The sequence below is a fragment of the Miniopterus schreibersii genome (assembly GCF_964146895.1).
Source record: "Miniopterus schreibersii genome assembly, chromosome: 1".
Classification (NCBI taxonomy): domain Eukaryota; kingdom Metazoa; phylum Chordata; class Mammalia; order Chiroptera; family Miniopteridae; genus Miniopterus; species Miniopterus schreibersii.
Genome location: NC_138101.1, coordinates 166,198,764 through 166,215,581, shown reverse-complemented (window position 1 = coordinate 166,215,581; position 16,818 = coordinate 166,198,764). Strand labels below are relative to the sequence as shown.

At 37.3% G+C, this 16,818-nt stretch overlaps 1 protein-coding gene across 1 annotated transcript; it reads right to left on the bottom strand.

Annotated features, from left to right (window-relative positions):
- Window positions 1-55: 55 nt before the first annotated feature.
- RTRAF (RNA transcription, translation and transport factor) lies at window positions 56-14,969 on the bottom strand. The gene is made up of 8 exons (XM_081117314.1): window positions 14,725-14,969; window positions 13,038-13,162; window positions 10,984-11,083; window positions 6,423-6,509; window positions 4,992-5,080; window positions 2,844-2,912; window positions 510-558; window positions 56-383 (listed from the first exon to the last, which is right to left on the bottom strand). The coding sequence occupies exons 1-8, from the start codon at window positions 14,783-14,785 to the stop codon at window positions 229-231; spliced, it is 735 nt and encodes a 244-aa protein (XP_080973440.1). The 5' UTR covers window positions 14,786-14,969; the 3' UTR covers window positions 56-228.
- Window positions 14,970-16,818: the final 1,849 nt, after the last annotated feature.

The following is a 16,818-nucleotide window of genomic DNA, read 5'->3' as shown; positions in this document are numbered from 1 at the left end:
TACCTTAATCACAAAGGAAGCAGATTATACATAAACATAACACATAGTCAAAAAATCTACTTTCCCAAACTTTATTAAAGAAAAAGCAATGATGGTAAATCTCTAAAACATAGTCAATTTTCTGGGATTCTTCCCTTGAAAATGTGATGTTTGATTTCGAAACACATAGCAGGACGTGCATGGTTCCCAACTGTACTAAGTAGGTGAGAGGCCAAAATCCTAAAATGTTCATCTTCCAACTTTCCCCAGTCTGTGGTCTGTCTTTGGATCAGCAATAATTGCCTGAACAGCTACTATGGCTTCATTAATTTTTGTCTGTAGCTCTCTGAGCTCTTCTATATGCAGCAATCGCAGAATTTGAGCAGCTTCATTAAGAACTGCATCTATATGTAAGAAACACAGTATTAGTCAGTAACTTTTGTAGTTAAGACCATTTACTCACTCATTTCTCCCAAATGTTCACCAAGTCTCTAAAAGTAGTTTGAATTAATCAAAACAAAATCACTTACCTCCTGTGTCAAAACCAAGAATATGCTTGTCTAAAGCAACAGGCAATCCCTTTAAAAAACAAAACAAAATGAGACTATAGTTAAATATCACCTTTTCTCATATAAAGCTGAAAAGCAGCTAGCTATTTTGTTATTTTAACCCTTTTAGTCACAGTAGCAAAGGAAATGAGAATTCTCTAAATTTGCATTTTGATGTTTTTTCCTACTATCCCCAGTTAGGAAAGAATGGCCTTTAAATGTAGTGGGAGGCTAGTTCCATAATCCATCCAATCCTTTAAAACCAGGCCTAGAAAATAGCTCCTTTTTGCTATAGTATGCCTCACTACTGCAGGGCTGCTATTGTTCCATTTTACCTGCAGTAAGCAGCAGTATACAAGGCAAATGGAACAGGACTACTTTTAATATTACTTTTCTCAAGCAGGTTTATTTATGAGCCATTAAGTTGTCTTTGCAAAGCACAAAATTCTAAAGTATAGTTTTTCAGCCAACATTTTTATCAAATTATCTATATATATTTTAACTTTCAATAGTTCATTTTGAAGTTACTTTGAAATAGGGTAAAAAATGAATAAAATCTAAACCATTTAGCTAACTAGCCAGCACCTATATACCTAGACATACCACAGGTATATGATGATGCCAAACTATATGGAGTTCACAAAACTATCAAATAAAAATACGGACAGGCAGTCTAGACTTTTTGCTGATTATACTTAATAAAATCATTAACAGTAAAAAAAAGTCACTATACTTTCAGTGCTACAAATGCTAAGCTGTCACTACTCAATTCTTGCCTAATCTACTAATGAAAATCTACCAGGCCCCATCTGCTTCAAAATAGCTAATAATAAACACGGTATATAAGTGTAGAAAGAAATGGGCATGAAAATTCAGTGAGGAAAACTAAAGACTAGAATTGTACTGAGTGGCTTTCCTATGCTAAGCTGGTACCAGAGTCTCTGTTTTTCCTTTGTCTGCCAAAAGACCAAGGAACATCTATGGCTGAAGATGACTACATGCCAGTTATGAATGGTTACAAATGAGAACATAACTATAAAACTTCTCTACTGTATTATTACAGCATGGTATCTTTTGAGATGACATTAATACTAAGATTTATTTGGAGTACTGAAAATAAAACTAAATTTTACTTTGCAAACAAACAGCAGTGATTTGGTTATGCCCTTATTTGCAATGCCTTCCAAACCATAGCTTTACTGAATTATACCAGAACAATTTACTGTCTGTTCTATAGTGTGGGAGAAATAAGCTGATCTTTAACCCAATTTCCAGTGGCTGGATTCACACATAAGCCTATATGAACCTTTAAGAGAAACTGAGTGTCTTTCAGAAGGGAGTATACTTACCTGGCATTAATAAGCTTTTAACACTACTGGGCTTTGCTACATATAGGGTCAAAAGACAAATGACCTTGGGGAATTGGGGAGGCAAAAAAAGGACTAGGGTCCAGGGTGGTGGCTGCACCAAAGGCATTCACAGCAACCTCTGTACAGTAGGAAGGGGTATTCTCAGACACCCACAGCTGGTGCTGCTAACCCGTGAGGACATTCTCGGTATGTACCATAGTCAATGAGACTTTAGGGACACTTAGATTTCTGGTACAATTTATCTAAAAACATCCCAGAATTATTAGTTATGGTGTAGTTTTCTCCTTCTACAAAGATGAGTTTCAGTCATCTGTACCCTGAACCTTACACTCTAATAGCCCCTTTATCTGCCCTTCACCTAGGATGTTAGGATGTCAACTAGCTCATGTTAACTACCACCCACCATAAAGAGCACAGGCTGTTGAATCAGATGGCCTGAACTCAACCACGTATCAACTAGGTGACCTTATGCAAGTTACTTATGTTTTATACTAGGAAATAGAAAAGATAAAATAAGAAGAGATTTCTTTGAAGAAATGAGAGAGAGTAGGATTTAGGTCAAAAGAAAATTATTAACAGAGAAAGTGTGTCCCATTTCCCAGCAATTTGTCAAAATAACCCAGTAAATCTCACAAGGGCACATTCTTTTAAATAAACTTCAACTAGGCACATTCAGTGGTTTATGCTGGTAGACAGGATGTGCCATTGGTAGCTTCTCTAGGTATGAAGGGAGATAAACATGAGTTCATTTTTCACTCAAAATGACTGGATACAATTTGCTTAGAAACCAAATTCAATCCCCTTGAAGTAAGCTACCCTTTCTCTGGGCAGTTCTAACATAGAATGGATATCTTACGCAGATACATGCAGAGTTTAAACCCATGACAATACCAGAAGTTGTTTTCATTAATGATTACTTTAGACTTTATTTTTAAAAAATACATACCTCTTTTGCTTGATTTGCTTTAGCAACTGCATCCTGTGTCAGGCGCTCCTGGACCAAAATGCGAATTGCCTAAGAAATCCCAAAATACTGTTTTTTAGTTTTTATTGGCTGTCATTTTTTCTTCTCTAAGTCTAGATAAGAAGGATGCTTAGTTTGATAAAGTTAGAATTACCTAGTTCATTAACAAACTTCCCATTAAAAAAGAAGAAAACCGCTACAGTAGTAAAAGTTCTCACATTTAATATTTAACAATGTGGAATGATGCTTAAAAGAATTTAAAACATTTTTTGAATAGGTAATTCATGTGTGTGGTAAAAAAATATTTTAAATTAAGAAGGATATATGGTAAAAAGGAGGTCTCCTCCCTTATCCAAGCCTCAGCCATCCCTCCAGAACACAATCATTGTTACCAGATCCTGTCTCTTTATCAGAACTCTTAGTAAACTACAAGCATACTCAGGCAAACATGTGCACACACATGCAATCTATGACACAAGGGTAGCACATCATACATACTGTCCTTGCTTTTTTCACTAATTTTTAATTATAGTAAAATGTTTTTAGGTCTTTCATAGAACACTGATTTTTTCCATCACCAAGGCATTTTATTATGGCAGACACAAGTGCATACATGCACCCGCACAAACTAAAAAAAAAAGATTTTTTAATGGAGTTTTAATTCAACAATTACAAAAAATAAGTGTGAAAAGTGGATGATGTTTTAATAATTAAAACAAACTAAATACTACATAAGAATAATTAAACCAATCTTTAACAGTGATTGCAAATGTGAACAGTCTGGCTGTCAAATGGTTAATACACTGATTCTCACACTTGGCAAATCTATGGAGACGCTTTCCATGTTGTTATGTATTGTTTGAATGCTTCTTAAAATAACTCAAAGGACAATCATGCAGCTAGCATTAGAATTATATTAAGCTTATGATTATAGCTGAGTTTTACTTTTTCCCAGTGGGTGTTTAAAATTTAACAAAAAGCACCCCCAAAATGCTAAATAACATTGTCTGTTTTTCCTCCCAGTTTATGATTAAAGCTGATGTAAATACTGTAGAACTGTTCCAAAGCAATTTACATAATTGCCTGAGTAAGGAACAAGCCTTTGAAAGAGCTAAATTTCACTAAATACAAGTTTTGTCTTTTGGCATCCAATCTGAGTTGAGAAAATCCAAGCTGACATTCAGATTCAGCATACAGAATTATAATAATCTAGGAACAGAACAGTGTTTCCCTTGTTACAGCTGCCATTTAACATATACAATTCTAAAAAGTAGAATAAATTACGGCTTAATCTCTTGTGGGTAGAGTGAAATTTATTTAATTCACTGCAAAGTAGTTTAAAAATTACATGCACAAGGTGATTTTTATGAAAAACTAAAACTTTAATTTCTCATAAAAATCAGTAATTTGTAAGATAATTTCCCAGTCTGGTATCTTAAGTACCACTGCCCTCCCCGACCCCACTATACCATCACAAGTACTTGGCACAAATCTTCTGAAGTATGAGCATATTTTTCCTCTCAGATAAAGGAGACCTTTTTCAGACCACTGGGATCCCTGAAGTGGACTGGCCTATCTAGAATGGGTGACTTGGAAAACAGAACCATTCTTTCCTCTCTCAAAGAGATTATGGGGTATGTATTTTTGACCAATTCACCGTTACTAACTTGGCATGTTCCACTATCTTAATGAATATAGACCATGAACATTTAAAAGGACTGATTAAACATAAATGGGATGATATAGGAAATGTAGAAACCACAGGTCAGAGTGCCTACATTAAAATCCTGATTCTATCATTTTTTTGTGTCATCTTGGACATTTATTTTCTTCACATCTGTTTCTTCATATGCATATTAAATAGACATTAGCATCTACTTCTAGGATTGATGGGAAGACTGGATGAAATCATCTTTACGAAAGGATTTATGCACAGGGGCAAGCACACAGTAAATATTTTTTGTTATTAGTTGTTACTAGATAATCTAAAACAGATGAAATCTGCTTTATGTCCCACATTTTAGTCACACAACCATAAATTCAAATATAAAAAATAGCTGGTTTTTTAAAATAAAGTTTAAAAAATATAGAGAGAGAGTTTCTGCCAAGAATCAAGACTATGAAGCTGACCTTAAGCATCACCAGGTAATCATCATGACGCTGAATCTGAAGAAGGTTAGCCAAAGCCATTACACCAGCCTTAAAATCAGGATTATTAACTAGAAAAGAGTAAAATGGAAACTTAGAGCTCTGCAAACATACAGACACATATGTAAACATATAAACTTACAAAAAATATTCTGAATTTTCGAGTAACAACAAATCTCAATTTTTAAAACTGCTAACCGGAGCAGTGCAGAGGCATCAACAACTAGGTAAACTAATGAGATCAATAGTTTTCTTATGAAGCAGACAAACTGGACAATCCATTAAATGACTAAATTAACTCACATAACTTTTTCTGCAAGGCCCATTTATGCAGCACTTTTAATTAACATTTCTTCCCAAAGCTATTCATTTTAATACACAGAACCTTCAATGCAGTTTTCCAGAACCTTCTCTAAGCAGCAGCTCTTATGTCTCCAAGCAGCTTATTAATTCCTAAGGATAACTCAAATTATAGGTCACAATCAATCAGTGAAAGAATTACTTAATGTATTGTTACAATCTAAGTAATTAGACTCTTTAAATTTTTAAAAGGAGAATTACTAAAAGACATCTGGGACTTAATGAAAAATTTTACCACTTTCTCATAGCTTCACATTAGATTAGAAAAAATGTTATGTTCCCAGGAAGCAAACAATCATCACTATGATTAAATACAAATCAAAACCTTCACACCACTAAGGGAAGCTCAAAGAACAGCATTCTAACATTCAGATAGATATTCAACTACAAGAGGAGAAAGCACATTGTAACTGACAATAAAAAACCATCAAAGAGAATAAAATATCCTCGCAAATGCTGCCTGCATGAAGTATTCTTAATTTACTAAAAGCAAGTAAACCCAGACTTTATTCTAGGAAGTAAAAAACATTTAAGAAACCAAAAATGTTGATCATTTTTATGCATTTACATAATCATCTCCTCTTATCCAAAGCAGATCCATTCCAAGACCCCCAGTGGATGCCTAAAACCAGGATAGTACCAAATCCTATATATACCATGATTTTTTCCTATACATTCATATTTTTTCACTTAAAAGCAGCACTATATAGCTTCTCTTTGGCATATCCAAATTGTCAGTATCACGACTCTTATGCTTTGGGGCCACTAAAATAAGGGTTACCTGAACACAAGACTGGGATACCATGACAGTCGATCTGATAACCCAGCCAGCTACTAAGTAATTAGAGTGTAGATATGCTGAACAAAAGGCTTGATTCACAGACCAGGCAGGATGGTGCAAGACTTCATCCTGCTACTGAGAAAAGGTGTTCAATTTAAAGTGAATTGTTTATTGCTGAAATTTTCCATATAACACTTTCAGAAAGCAGTTGACCACAGGTAACTGAAAGCATGGAAAGTGAAACTGCAGATAAGGGGGTCTACTGTACTTACCATCCAAATTGATCAATGGCTCTGCATTTTTAGCTGCATTGTCAGCATTTTTTGTATTATCAGATACTGAGTCCTTGTATTTTTCAGCTGTAAAAATAGGCAAAAATGCAATTTGTAAAACTGCAACTTAAGGTAAAACAAACAGTGCTTATTTACTGACTCTGAGCCAAAATGGTTATTAGACAACTCATCCAATCAAAATTATTTTTGTTATTAAAAAAATCTAACAGAAGACAATGTGATTATAGCTTTCCGATTAAGCTAAAATGATTACTGAATGCCTTACACAAATAGTTCATTAACACCTTTAAAAGTAATACATTTCAAACATTATCTAAATGTTAGCAGAGAAAGTCACTTTTACAGCTTCCTCTGAAACTTGGTAGGGGTAAGGGTAAATGTAAGTTACATGAGATTAAATGCAAACTCACTAAAAAGTAAGTTTCTTCCCAAATCTTTTGAATGCTGTACACAGAACCCAAAAACTTTGCTTTCTAAAAAATCAGCACTTCAAATAATACACCATCATATACAAATCTAAACCTATTTCACTGAGACTTGAAAGCCAGAATTGCAGAGGTAGAGTTTGCAACTTTTACTTGAAAAATATTTAATAATACACTAAACTTAATATCCAAAATGCCATCTTTGGCTATAATGCTTATGTGACTTGTTAATGAAACAAGAGAGAAAACGAAAGTATTAAAATTTAAGTGACAGAAGTTAGCTTAAAGGAGCTCCCACTGGCCAAATCTGGAACAGTGTAAACATCAAAATACACCATAACAAAAAAGATTATGGCCCATCGAGTAAAATAAGAATCCACATATCCACACTGATTTAAATAAACAAATCAGAAAGACAGGAAAGTTCCTCTTTAAGGTAGAAAGCCAAGAAATAAATGTAGAAAGAATGATCGAATTAGAAAAACATCATTTGGCAATCATCATCAAACATAAAACTCTGATGAGATTCATCAAATGGAGGCTAAGCTAGGGGGGGAAGTTTCAGGAGCAAAAGCATACTGACATCACCTCAAAGTATCTCCCAACAACAGACGCCATTTATCACAAGGGGGAAATAGTAACTTCAGAATGGAGAAACCTTAACCAAGTGATCAGAGTAAATAGGACCAGTAATGGGACATATCACTAACACATGCCTCCTGATATGCATTTAAAGAACACAACATCACTTCTGTGTTACTCTTAACATGTCTGATCACGAGGAAACATCAGACAAGACAAACCCAAACTGAGGAACATTCTATAAATATATGTCAGTGTCATGAAGCACAAAGAAAGATGGAGGAACTTTTCCAGATTATAGGTCAAAGAGACCTAACAACTGAATGCAACACACGATCAAGGATTGCATTTTTGTTTTGGTATAAAGACTATTGAGACAACTGGTAAAATTTGAGTAACAGCTATAGAGAAGAGTACTGAATCAAAGTTAATTTCCTGAATTTGATAATTGTCCTGTAGTTATGTACATTTAGGAAATGTGCATTAAAATATTTAAGGGTAAAAGAGAATCACCTACAACTTAGTATCAAATGATTTAGAAAAAATTATGTATGTATATTATACCTAGAAAGAAGAACCAGGCAAATAAATTAAATGTTAATATTTGCAGAATATGAGTATGAGAAAATTATTTGTACTATTGCAATTTTTCTGTAAATCTTAAATTATGTCAAAAGTTAAAAGAAAAAATTTAAGCCAGGTTTTAATCACTTTAATTGATACGCTAGCAAAATGCTTTAAAAATATTATAGCACAATGAAAATTCACAATGGTTTCATCAAATAAGAATAAAAATTTTAAATAATTTACAAGTCAAGAAGAATGGAATGAGTTAATGTTAAACCAGAAAAGAACAACAGTGCCTTCTACTGATAAGGGACAGTACTACTACTTGAGCCCTTTCTGTTCTTTCAATTCTGATTAAGGTTACACAAAAATTTGTTTTCTAGACTTTTAATAGACTTTTGATATTACCTTTCAACTATAATTCAGCTAAAATTTCAAATAAAATTCAACTATAAATTTCAATATAAAAAAATTTATTTCAGACACAACCTCATTCTATTTTATTAATTAAAAAATACCATGCTATATTACTGAGAAATAACTGTAAGAGTTATAGTCAACTGTAGGGATACACAATCATATGGTACCTATAGTTATTGGTACCTAAAGAGTCTAAGTTGAAGTATTATAAAAATGGGACAAATGGAATAAATAAAACAGAAATAAATTGAGATATGACTACAGTTCATTTGGGAATAGCTGAAAAACACTTTCAAAAAGCTGGAGAATACTATGTTGCAAATTAACTAACAGAGTTTACCAATTCAAACCAGAACAAAGACTTTCCTAAAGGTTGTAAAAATCAACTAACGCCACTGAGGCTTATGATTACATTTATTTCTAAGTATTCTCTTTTTAAACTAAAATTCAAACTGAAAAAAAAAAGCCTGGAGCTTTTCTTAACATTTCTGCCATAGGTTTCTGAGATTTAAGTCTAAATCTGGTTGATGCTCCATATTAGAATATGCGAACATTCATATACTGCATTTGCCAAACATTTATTAAAACTCATCCACTATATGCAAGAAACTATGTCAGGTACTGTGCAGACAGAATCATGACTCCCCTCCAAAGATGCCCATATTCCCAACCCCTGTAAACTATAAATGTTACCTTAGATGGCAAAAGGGACCTTGCAAATGTAATTAAATTAAGGATTATCCAGGTGGGCCCAATGTAATCATAGCACCCTTATAGGAGGGAGGCAGGATGACTAGAGATGTGACAATGGAATTAGAGTCACAGAAAGACTGAAGATGCTATGCTATTAGATTTGAAGATAGTAGGGCAAAGTCAAGGAATGCAGGCAACCTCCAGAAGGTAGAAAAGACAAAGAAATGGATCTTCCCCTAGAACTTGTCAAAACCTGACTTTTAAGTCCAGTAAGACATGCTGAACTTTTGACCTCCAAGACTAAAATAATAAATTGTGTTTTAAGTCACCGAGTTTGTGGTAATTTGTTACAATAGCAACAGGAAACTAACAGAGGTACAGTACCATGTAGGAAACAAAACTGAGTATAAACTTACAATTTAGTGGGGCAAATAAGACATAGGAAAATGGAAAGTGAATGACTTAAAAGGTATAGAGTTAAAAGCTATGAAAATTCAGAAGGAAATGCTAATTGGCAATTGTGCTGGATCTTACAAGAATGAGCAGGATTTAGATGTGTAGAGAATAGAGTGAAATGGCATATTAGGCAAATGAAAATGTAAGCCAAGAAATTGAGGGGGGAAAAAGAGATGTAAACAGGACCAGCATTATTCTAGTTTGGCTAGGATATCAAGTATGTGAATACTGGCTGGACACCCGTTATCAAAGGCCTTGAATACCAGGCGAAGGGGCCCGGAGTCCTTTTGTAGAACATGGAAAAGAATGATGCTTCTGAGTATAATAGGAGGTGTTTTTTGGAAACCAAGCATAGCATTCTAAACCAGATTTATGTTTCAAAAAGTTAGCCTGATGGGCCATGCAGATGAGAATAGAGGGTAATGCTAAGAGACCAGTATGAAAGATACTACAATATTCTCAGTAGAAAGTGTTAAGGGACTGAATTAGGGCGACAGTAGTGGGAAGAGAAAAAAGATACAACAGACATGGGAAAAGATAGATAGGGACAGGATGGGAAGAAAAGGGAATCAAAGATATCAAAAAATGCTTAAAAAGCAAATGATTAAGAGAACTGGAAGTGACAGCTCCATAAGAGAGAACAACACAGAACGAAGGGGATGGAGGTAAGATAAGATAATCGGACCTTGCATTTAAATGTTGGCAGGCCTTTCAAAATGAAACAGTCTAATGAGAGGAAACACTAGTTTATTGCAAAGCTTTTTTATACTATAGACATTAATATTCAAAAGCTTCCAATAATATAAGTATCTGTAATAAAATGACATTACACATAAATAATATATTTTAGCCTACAGTGTATATTGGGATTAGACGTATATTTCAGTCTCTTGTGAAATTATCTGCGGCAATCAACATTCTGAAATCTATCAATTCTGGGACACTAACAACAATTTAACTGAAAGGTTAAGGTGCAGGCTGTGAAAGATGGCAAATTTACCAAAGTAACACAATTTTTTGAGAAGACATTCAATTAGCTTTCTCCAGAAGACAGCATTTCTAAATTCTAAAAAACTCCCAAATCTAAGAAGTACTAATGAAAGACAGTGCTTTTAACTTCTTATAATAAAGGGACTCTAGTTTTAAAAAAGAAAACTCTTTCCCAGACAATTTGGGAGTTGGGGGTGGGGTTGTGAGTACTAGACACAGAAGAATGGTTAACAAAAAAGTAAGTTTTTAAATAGATGCTGAAATGGAATGTGAGGATATATAAAACTTAAAATGAACCAAAAGTAAAATAAGACAAAGAAACACGAATTGGTGTTCCCTACATTTTTACATTCCTTTCCCACCTCTCTGCTCCTCTCTTTAAAACACACATTCCCCACAAAACATACCATTATCTCCATATTCAAGTCTAACAGCTAAACCAAGAAGCCAGTCAATTGCTTCTTGCCGATCTTGAATCTTGAAAGGACAGCTGACATCTGTGAGATACTGTGAGAGAAAAAAATTCACTTTCATTATTACTGTAAAGTCATAGAATCAAAAATGGTAAAGGTGAAAGATACTTTAGTTTGGATCTCAAAGAACTTCTTATAACATTTCCATCATGCTTTCTGAAATTTTTCTTTTGCAGATTCCAGGTAGGGCACCACTGATCTAGAACTTCCTCATTTTATAGAAAAGAAAACTGAGGCCTAGAGAGGTTAACACTTGCAAAAGTTACACAACTTAGATCTGGGACCTGAATGTAAACTTACTGATTCCAGGTCTCAGTACACATAGAGCAATTACGTAAAAAGGACTCTTAAAGGGAGAATATAAAAATAAAGCAATTATTATCTTAACTGTTAGATAGGCCAGGTACAGAAACCCAGGTATAGAAACTCACCAGGGCAGGAAGCCCCAGATGCCTAGCAAGGGGCAAAACTGGGAAAACAAGAACTTTGTCCCCAGGGTAATCTAGCCTCCTCTAGCATGAGCATTCCTTCCTAAAGATAACATCTAGGCCTCCTGATTTTCAGCTCCAGGCCCAGATAAGCAAGGATACCAGACAAGTGGCTGAGTCAGGATCATATACATTGACTAATGACCCCCTGCCCTGGCACCAACCAATCAGTGGAGACCAAGACCCTGAAAGAGCACACCGGGAAAGCTGATCAATATTCTATTGAGATACTCCCCTGAGACCTCCCCTAATATTCCCCACCTGCAAGAAAGAGATAAATATACTCAGGATAAAGGAAGCCAGCTGGAGCCAGCTCCATCTCCATCCTTCCCATAAGACTTACAACCACGGGACCAATGGGCAGTAGCAGCTCAACCCAGGCTTACCCCCTAAACCTGTCTCAAGGTTCTCTCTCTCTGACTCTTCAGTGAGCCGAAGCAGCCCAGCCTAGGCTCTCCTGCTGCTTCTATGCTCTTCCTTGTTTCACTGTCCCAAGTATACTTTTGCTGCAATCATGGATCCAATACCCTTTGGCTCAGTGCTATGTAGCCCTTCCCTCTGGATATCCCCATTCCCATTTAATAAATTCAATTTTTCTTAATTCACCGTCTGAGATGGCTATTTAGCCTACCTGAGCACCGACCATTAACCTTAGCTTTCATATTATGGAAATACCACTGAAGAGAGTAAGTCATGCAACATACATGTACAATGTAAGCAAACATTTTAAATGAACGTTCAGAAGCTATATACTGAAATTAGTATTATCCTTCAAATGAGTCCTTAGGAACTTAAAAGCTATTTCCAGCAACAATGCTATTACTCAGAACTTCTGGAAGTCCCTTTTGGAAACCCTTTTGGGGATAATTAATCAGCATTTTTAAGCCGTAACTCATTTTCTAACCCAAAATTTTATCCCCTGGCTTTTAAAAAATACAACACCTCATTCACAAGATTTGTTCATGATCTATAAAGTAAATCCACCTTCAAAATTAAAAACTTGCCATTAAGGATATTCAAAAGATGTCTTATGATGTAAAAGTAATTCCGAAAGAAGTTTCAAATATGCTTTAAGCAATGACATCATCATTCCGAAGAGACCAACGTGAAGAATAATATCTGTTTGGATGTACAAGTTCCAATACATCTACCTTTAAGTTATCCTGCTTTGTTACTTTTGGATTTTTTTTTTTAATCCTCACCTGAGGATTTTTTAAAAAATTTTAGAGGGGGGGGAGAGGGTGGAAGAGGGGGAGAGAGGGAGAAACATCGATTGGTTGCCTCCTGCATGTACCTTGAAGGGGATTGAACCTGCAACCTAGGTATATGCCCTGACTGGGAACCAAACCCACCACCATTTTGGTGTATGGGAAAACACCCCTACCAACTGAGCCACCTGGCCAGGGCTTGGGTGTTCTTCATTTGGAATTTATACAGTAGTCCCCCATTACCTGCAGCGAGTATGTTCCAAGACCTTCAGTGGATGCACTAGTATTTTACCTTTTCAAAGAACTTGGGCCAGTCACTGCTGTGGATGTTTCTTAAATTACCTCTGTCTTCAATCTTGTAGTGTCTGATTTTCTGGTCTTCAAGCCAAACAATAAAGTTTCTAAATTCTGTTTCATCTGCAACAAAAATACCATATAAATTACCAGAAGCACTTCCTTCACCACAAATAAGTGGTCTTGTGGCATTTTTAACTCCATTTTTGCTCAATTAAGCTGCTCAAAGCAGGAGTTGAAAGTGCAGATTTTGGATCAACAAATTTAAAATGTTCTGCTCATATCCTGGCCAGAATTTGAATTTAGTGGTTGTGTAAACTTAGGCTAATCACCTAAATTTTCTGTGCCTCAGATTCTTGAGTTACAAAATGGGGCTAATAAAAGGGCTTACCTTATAGGGTTGTTACGAAAATTAAATGAAATAAGATTAAAAACAGTGTTTGGCAGATAGTTTTGGCTACTTAAAGTGTTATCATCCCAGTTCCTTTGGGGAGTGGGATGGGGCAAGGTTAAATTTATAGCAAAGTAATAATAGAGTACAAAAATTATATAACAAAACAGAAAGAAGATACTATTGTCACTGTTACAGTACATTAAATGCCCGCATGAGAAAGTACATGTTGTTTCCTTTAATCCTTCCACACGCTTCTGAGGTAGGTAATATCCCTTTTTCACAGATGAGAAAAACTGAGGCTCAAAGATTCAAATCCTGGTCTAAGCTCTATTGCCACTAACCCTTTTTTGTCAAATAAAAGGCAAAGTAGAAAAACCAAGATTCTATAAATGGATATGCTTCTAAGGAGATCAACAGAACACTGTTAGAACAGAATCCTGCTTAGAAATTAACTTCTCTTTCAAGTGCAAGCTTCCATCATGGAGTCTCGAGAATTATAAATGCTCTGAGTATCCCACGCTGCACCTGGATCACTTTCAAACTTACTAGTCTATACCCCAGGCTAAGAACTCTGGAAGGAAATACGCAGTGGTCGATAGTAGTTAAGTAACAGTCGGTACCAATGTCAGTACTTCAAAAATTTTTAATGCTGTAAAATCTCAAACACCTCCGTATTTACAATTCAACCACCCGGTTTATCTGCTATCAACATTTCTGCACGACCCACACAACGTGATTAGCCCGTTACTGTACCGCTTACTCGGTGCGGGACTTCCTTATGTACTGTCCTGATTTCCAACTGCTGGGTGGGATTCCAGTGCCTCCCACACCCACCCTCACCCATCAGTTCCTGGCGGGCAGTAAACGAGCCTTCGAATCACTCTGCATCTTCCTCAGTTTCCAGTTCCGCGCTAGCCCACCCCAGGCGCTCGAGGTATCCCCCAACTACCCGGTAAGCCACGGACTGGAAGGGATAAGTTAGAAAGCGCACACTGTCTCTCTCGGGTGCTGGGGGCCGGGAGTGGGGGACACTGGGAGTTGAGCAAGTGCAGAAAGTGACGCGGCCGAGGCGGGAGTGGGTGAGGGGCTCGGAAGCCCGGGCGTGGCCGGAGCGCGGGGGGACGGCCGGCCGAGAGCAGAGGTGCTTGGAGGCCGGGTGGAGAGCGCGGCCCCGGGGCCCTGGCGGAGACAAGGCCGCGGAGGGTCCGGGTGGGGAGCCCGGGTGGGGGCGCTGACAGCGCGGCCAGCAGCGGGGTCCGTGCGCGCGGCCGGCCCGGGGCCGGCTCCTCACCTTTGCAGTTGAAGCCGGCAGGGTTGTGGTAGTCCAGGGCCGTCAGCTTGCGTCGGAACATGGTCCCGGCGTCTCGCTCCGGCCCCCAGAGCGTCGGCCGGGAGAGGAGCGGCGAGGAGCGGCGGGCGGCGACGGTACCGGCTACGCGGCGAGAGGGCGGGCAGGCGCCTGGACGCTCCGACTTGACGGCCGCCTTCGCCAATCGTGGCTCGGGAAAGGCGGCCGCCGGCCGAACGCCCGCCAATCGCGGCGTCGGCGGGGGAGGCGGAGCCACGTCGAGGCACGTCGACGCTCAAATAAACTTTATTGTCAGCTTCTTAGTTGTACAATAGGCAGAAAGCAGCCGAGAAGCCGCTTAGCTCTTGTTTTCCTCGCCTTCTTGATACAGCATGCAGAGAATTGTGTATATAGACTTTCAATTATCGGCCATTCCGCTCATTGGATCGTAGAATTACTCCTTAACATATTCACTGTATTCATTCATTCATTCATTCATTGAATGCCTCCTACATAATAGGTGCTGTTCAAATGCTGCTAAAATACAAAGACTTCTAGCAAGGTCCCTTTCAGACTAGTTGGAAGTGATCCACAGGTAAACATACAACTATAATACTATGTTATAGTTACAAACATCGCAGCTATATATGTTTCAACAGATTATAATTAAACATTTTAGCATTTGTGGGTCATACAAATGAGTAAGATATTTTCAGGAAGTTTAAATATAATAGCAAAAACAGACATGTAAATATATATTTATAATCTAGAGTTAGAAAGTGATAAATTGTGAGAAGTGCAAAGTGTGCTCTCAAATCAGAATACAGCTTTAAAGAGGCACTGTGAGACAATGTATTTTTCAAAGTAAGATGCTTACTGACTGAATCAAGAAAACCAGCTTCAAGAGTGTCTTGCCTCAAAATTTTATCAAAGCTGCAGCAATAAGCACATATTGTATAATTAATGAAATACTAGCCAAAAAGTAAGAACAAAATTAAACCTGTCAAGGAAGGGAAAATAATAAAGCAATAGCTTACATGCAATTGCAAATAATACATTTTTTAAGGGTAGAAAAGCAGCTCTTAAAATTTATTTTCTAGCCTGGCCAGGCGTGGCTTAGCAGTTGAACATGGACCTAGGATCCAGGCGATCAGGGTTCAATTCCTGGTCAGGACACATGCCCCCGTTGTGGGCTTGATCTCCAGTCGGGGATGTGCAGGAGGCAGCTGATCAACAACTCTCTCATCATTAATGTTTCTATCTCTCTCTCCCTCTCCTTTCCTCTCTCTTAAATCAATAAAGATATATATTTAAAAAAAATTTATTTTCTAGCCCTAGCCATTGTGGTTCAGTTGTTTGAGCATCGCCCCATGCACTGAAAGGTCACCAGTTCAATTCCTGGGCAGAGCACATACCCAGATTGTGGTTCATACCCAGTGGGGGTGCACGCTGATGGATGTTTCTCTCTCACATCAATGTTTCTCTTCCTCTCCCTTCCCTTCTCTCTCTCTCTCTCTAAGGAAAAAAATCAATAAAAACATTAAAATTTTTTTTAATGTATTTTCTGGAGTCGATGATCCTTGAATGCAAAAAACAAAGCTGTTTGCTCCTGACCTTGTCTTTCTACTTCAGAATCCTAAGTTGTCAGCTAACTGAAACTGGTCATCCACCCTGGCCACCCCCAGGTGTGTGGGAAGAAGAGGATTCAGACCCCCCGATTCCTCTCTCTGAAATCAATAAAAAGTCTCAGCATTTCACCTTCTCAATGAGACCTACCAGACCTGAGGCGATAAACCTAATTTTGGAAAAGAGTTATTACAGATTATAAACATCCAACCTCTTTTTTGTATTAAAAAACACACACACCCTTTGTCCTTTTTTCTCTGCATTTGAAGAAGTCCTTTGGCCTATCTTGATTGAAGTGTCCAAAAAGAATCGAATCTTGGACAATTCCCTCTGTGCACTTCAAGAAGGCGAAACCAACTTTTATTATCAAGTGTCCTGAGCTCCAATCTAATGGCTGATCAGAGGTTTTTCAGGTCATTAATGCATCTGTGTAATGATTTAACACAGTTAAATGTTGTCTGCATGCCAGAC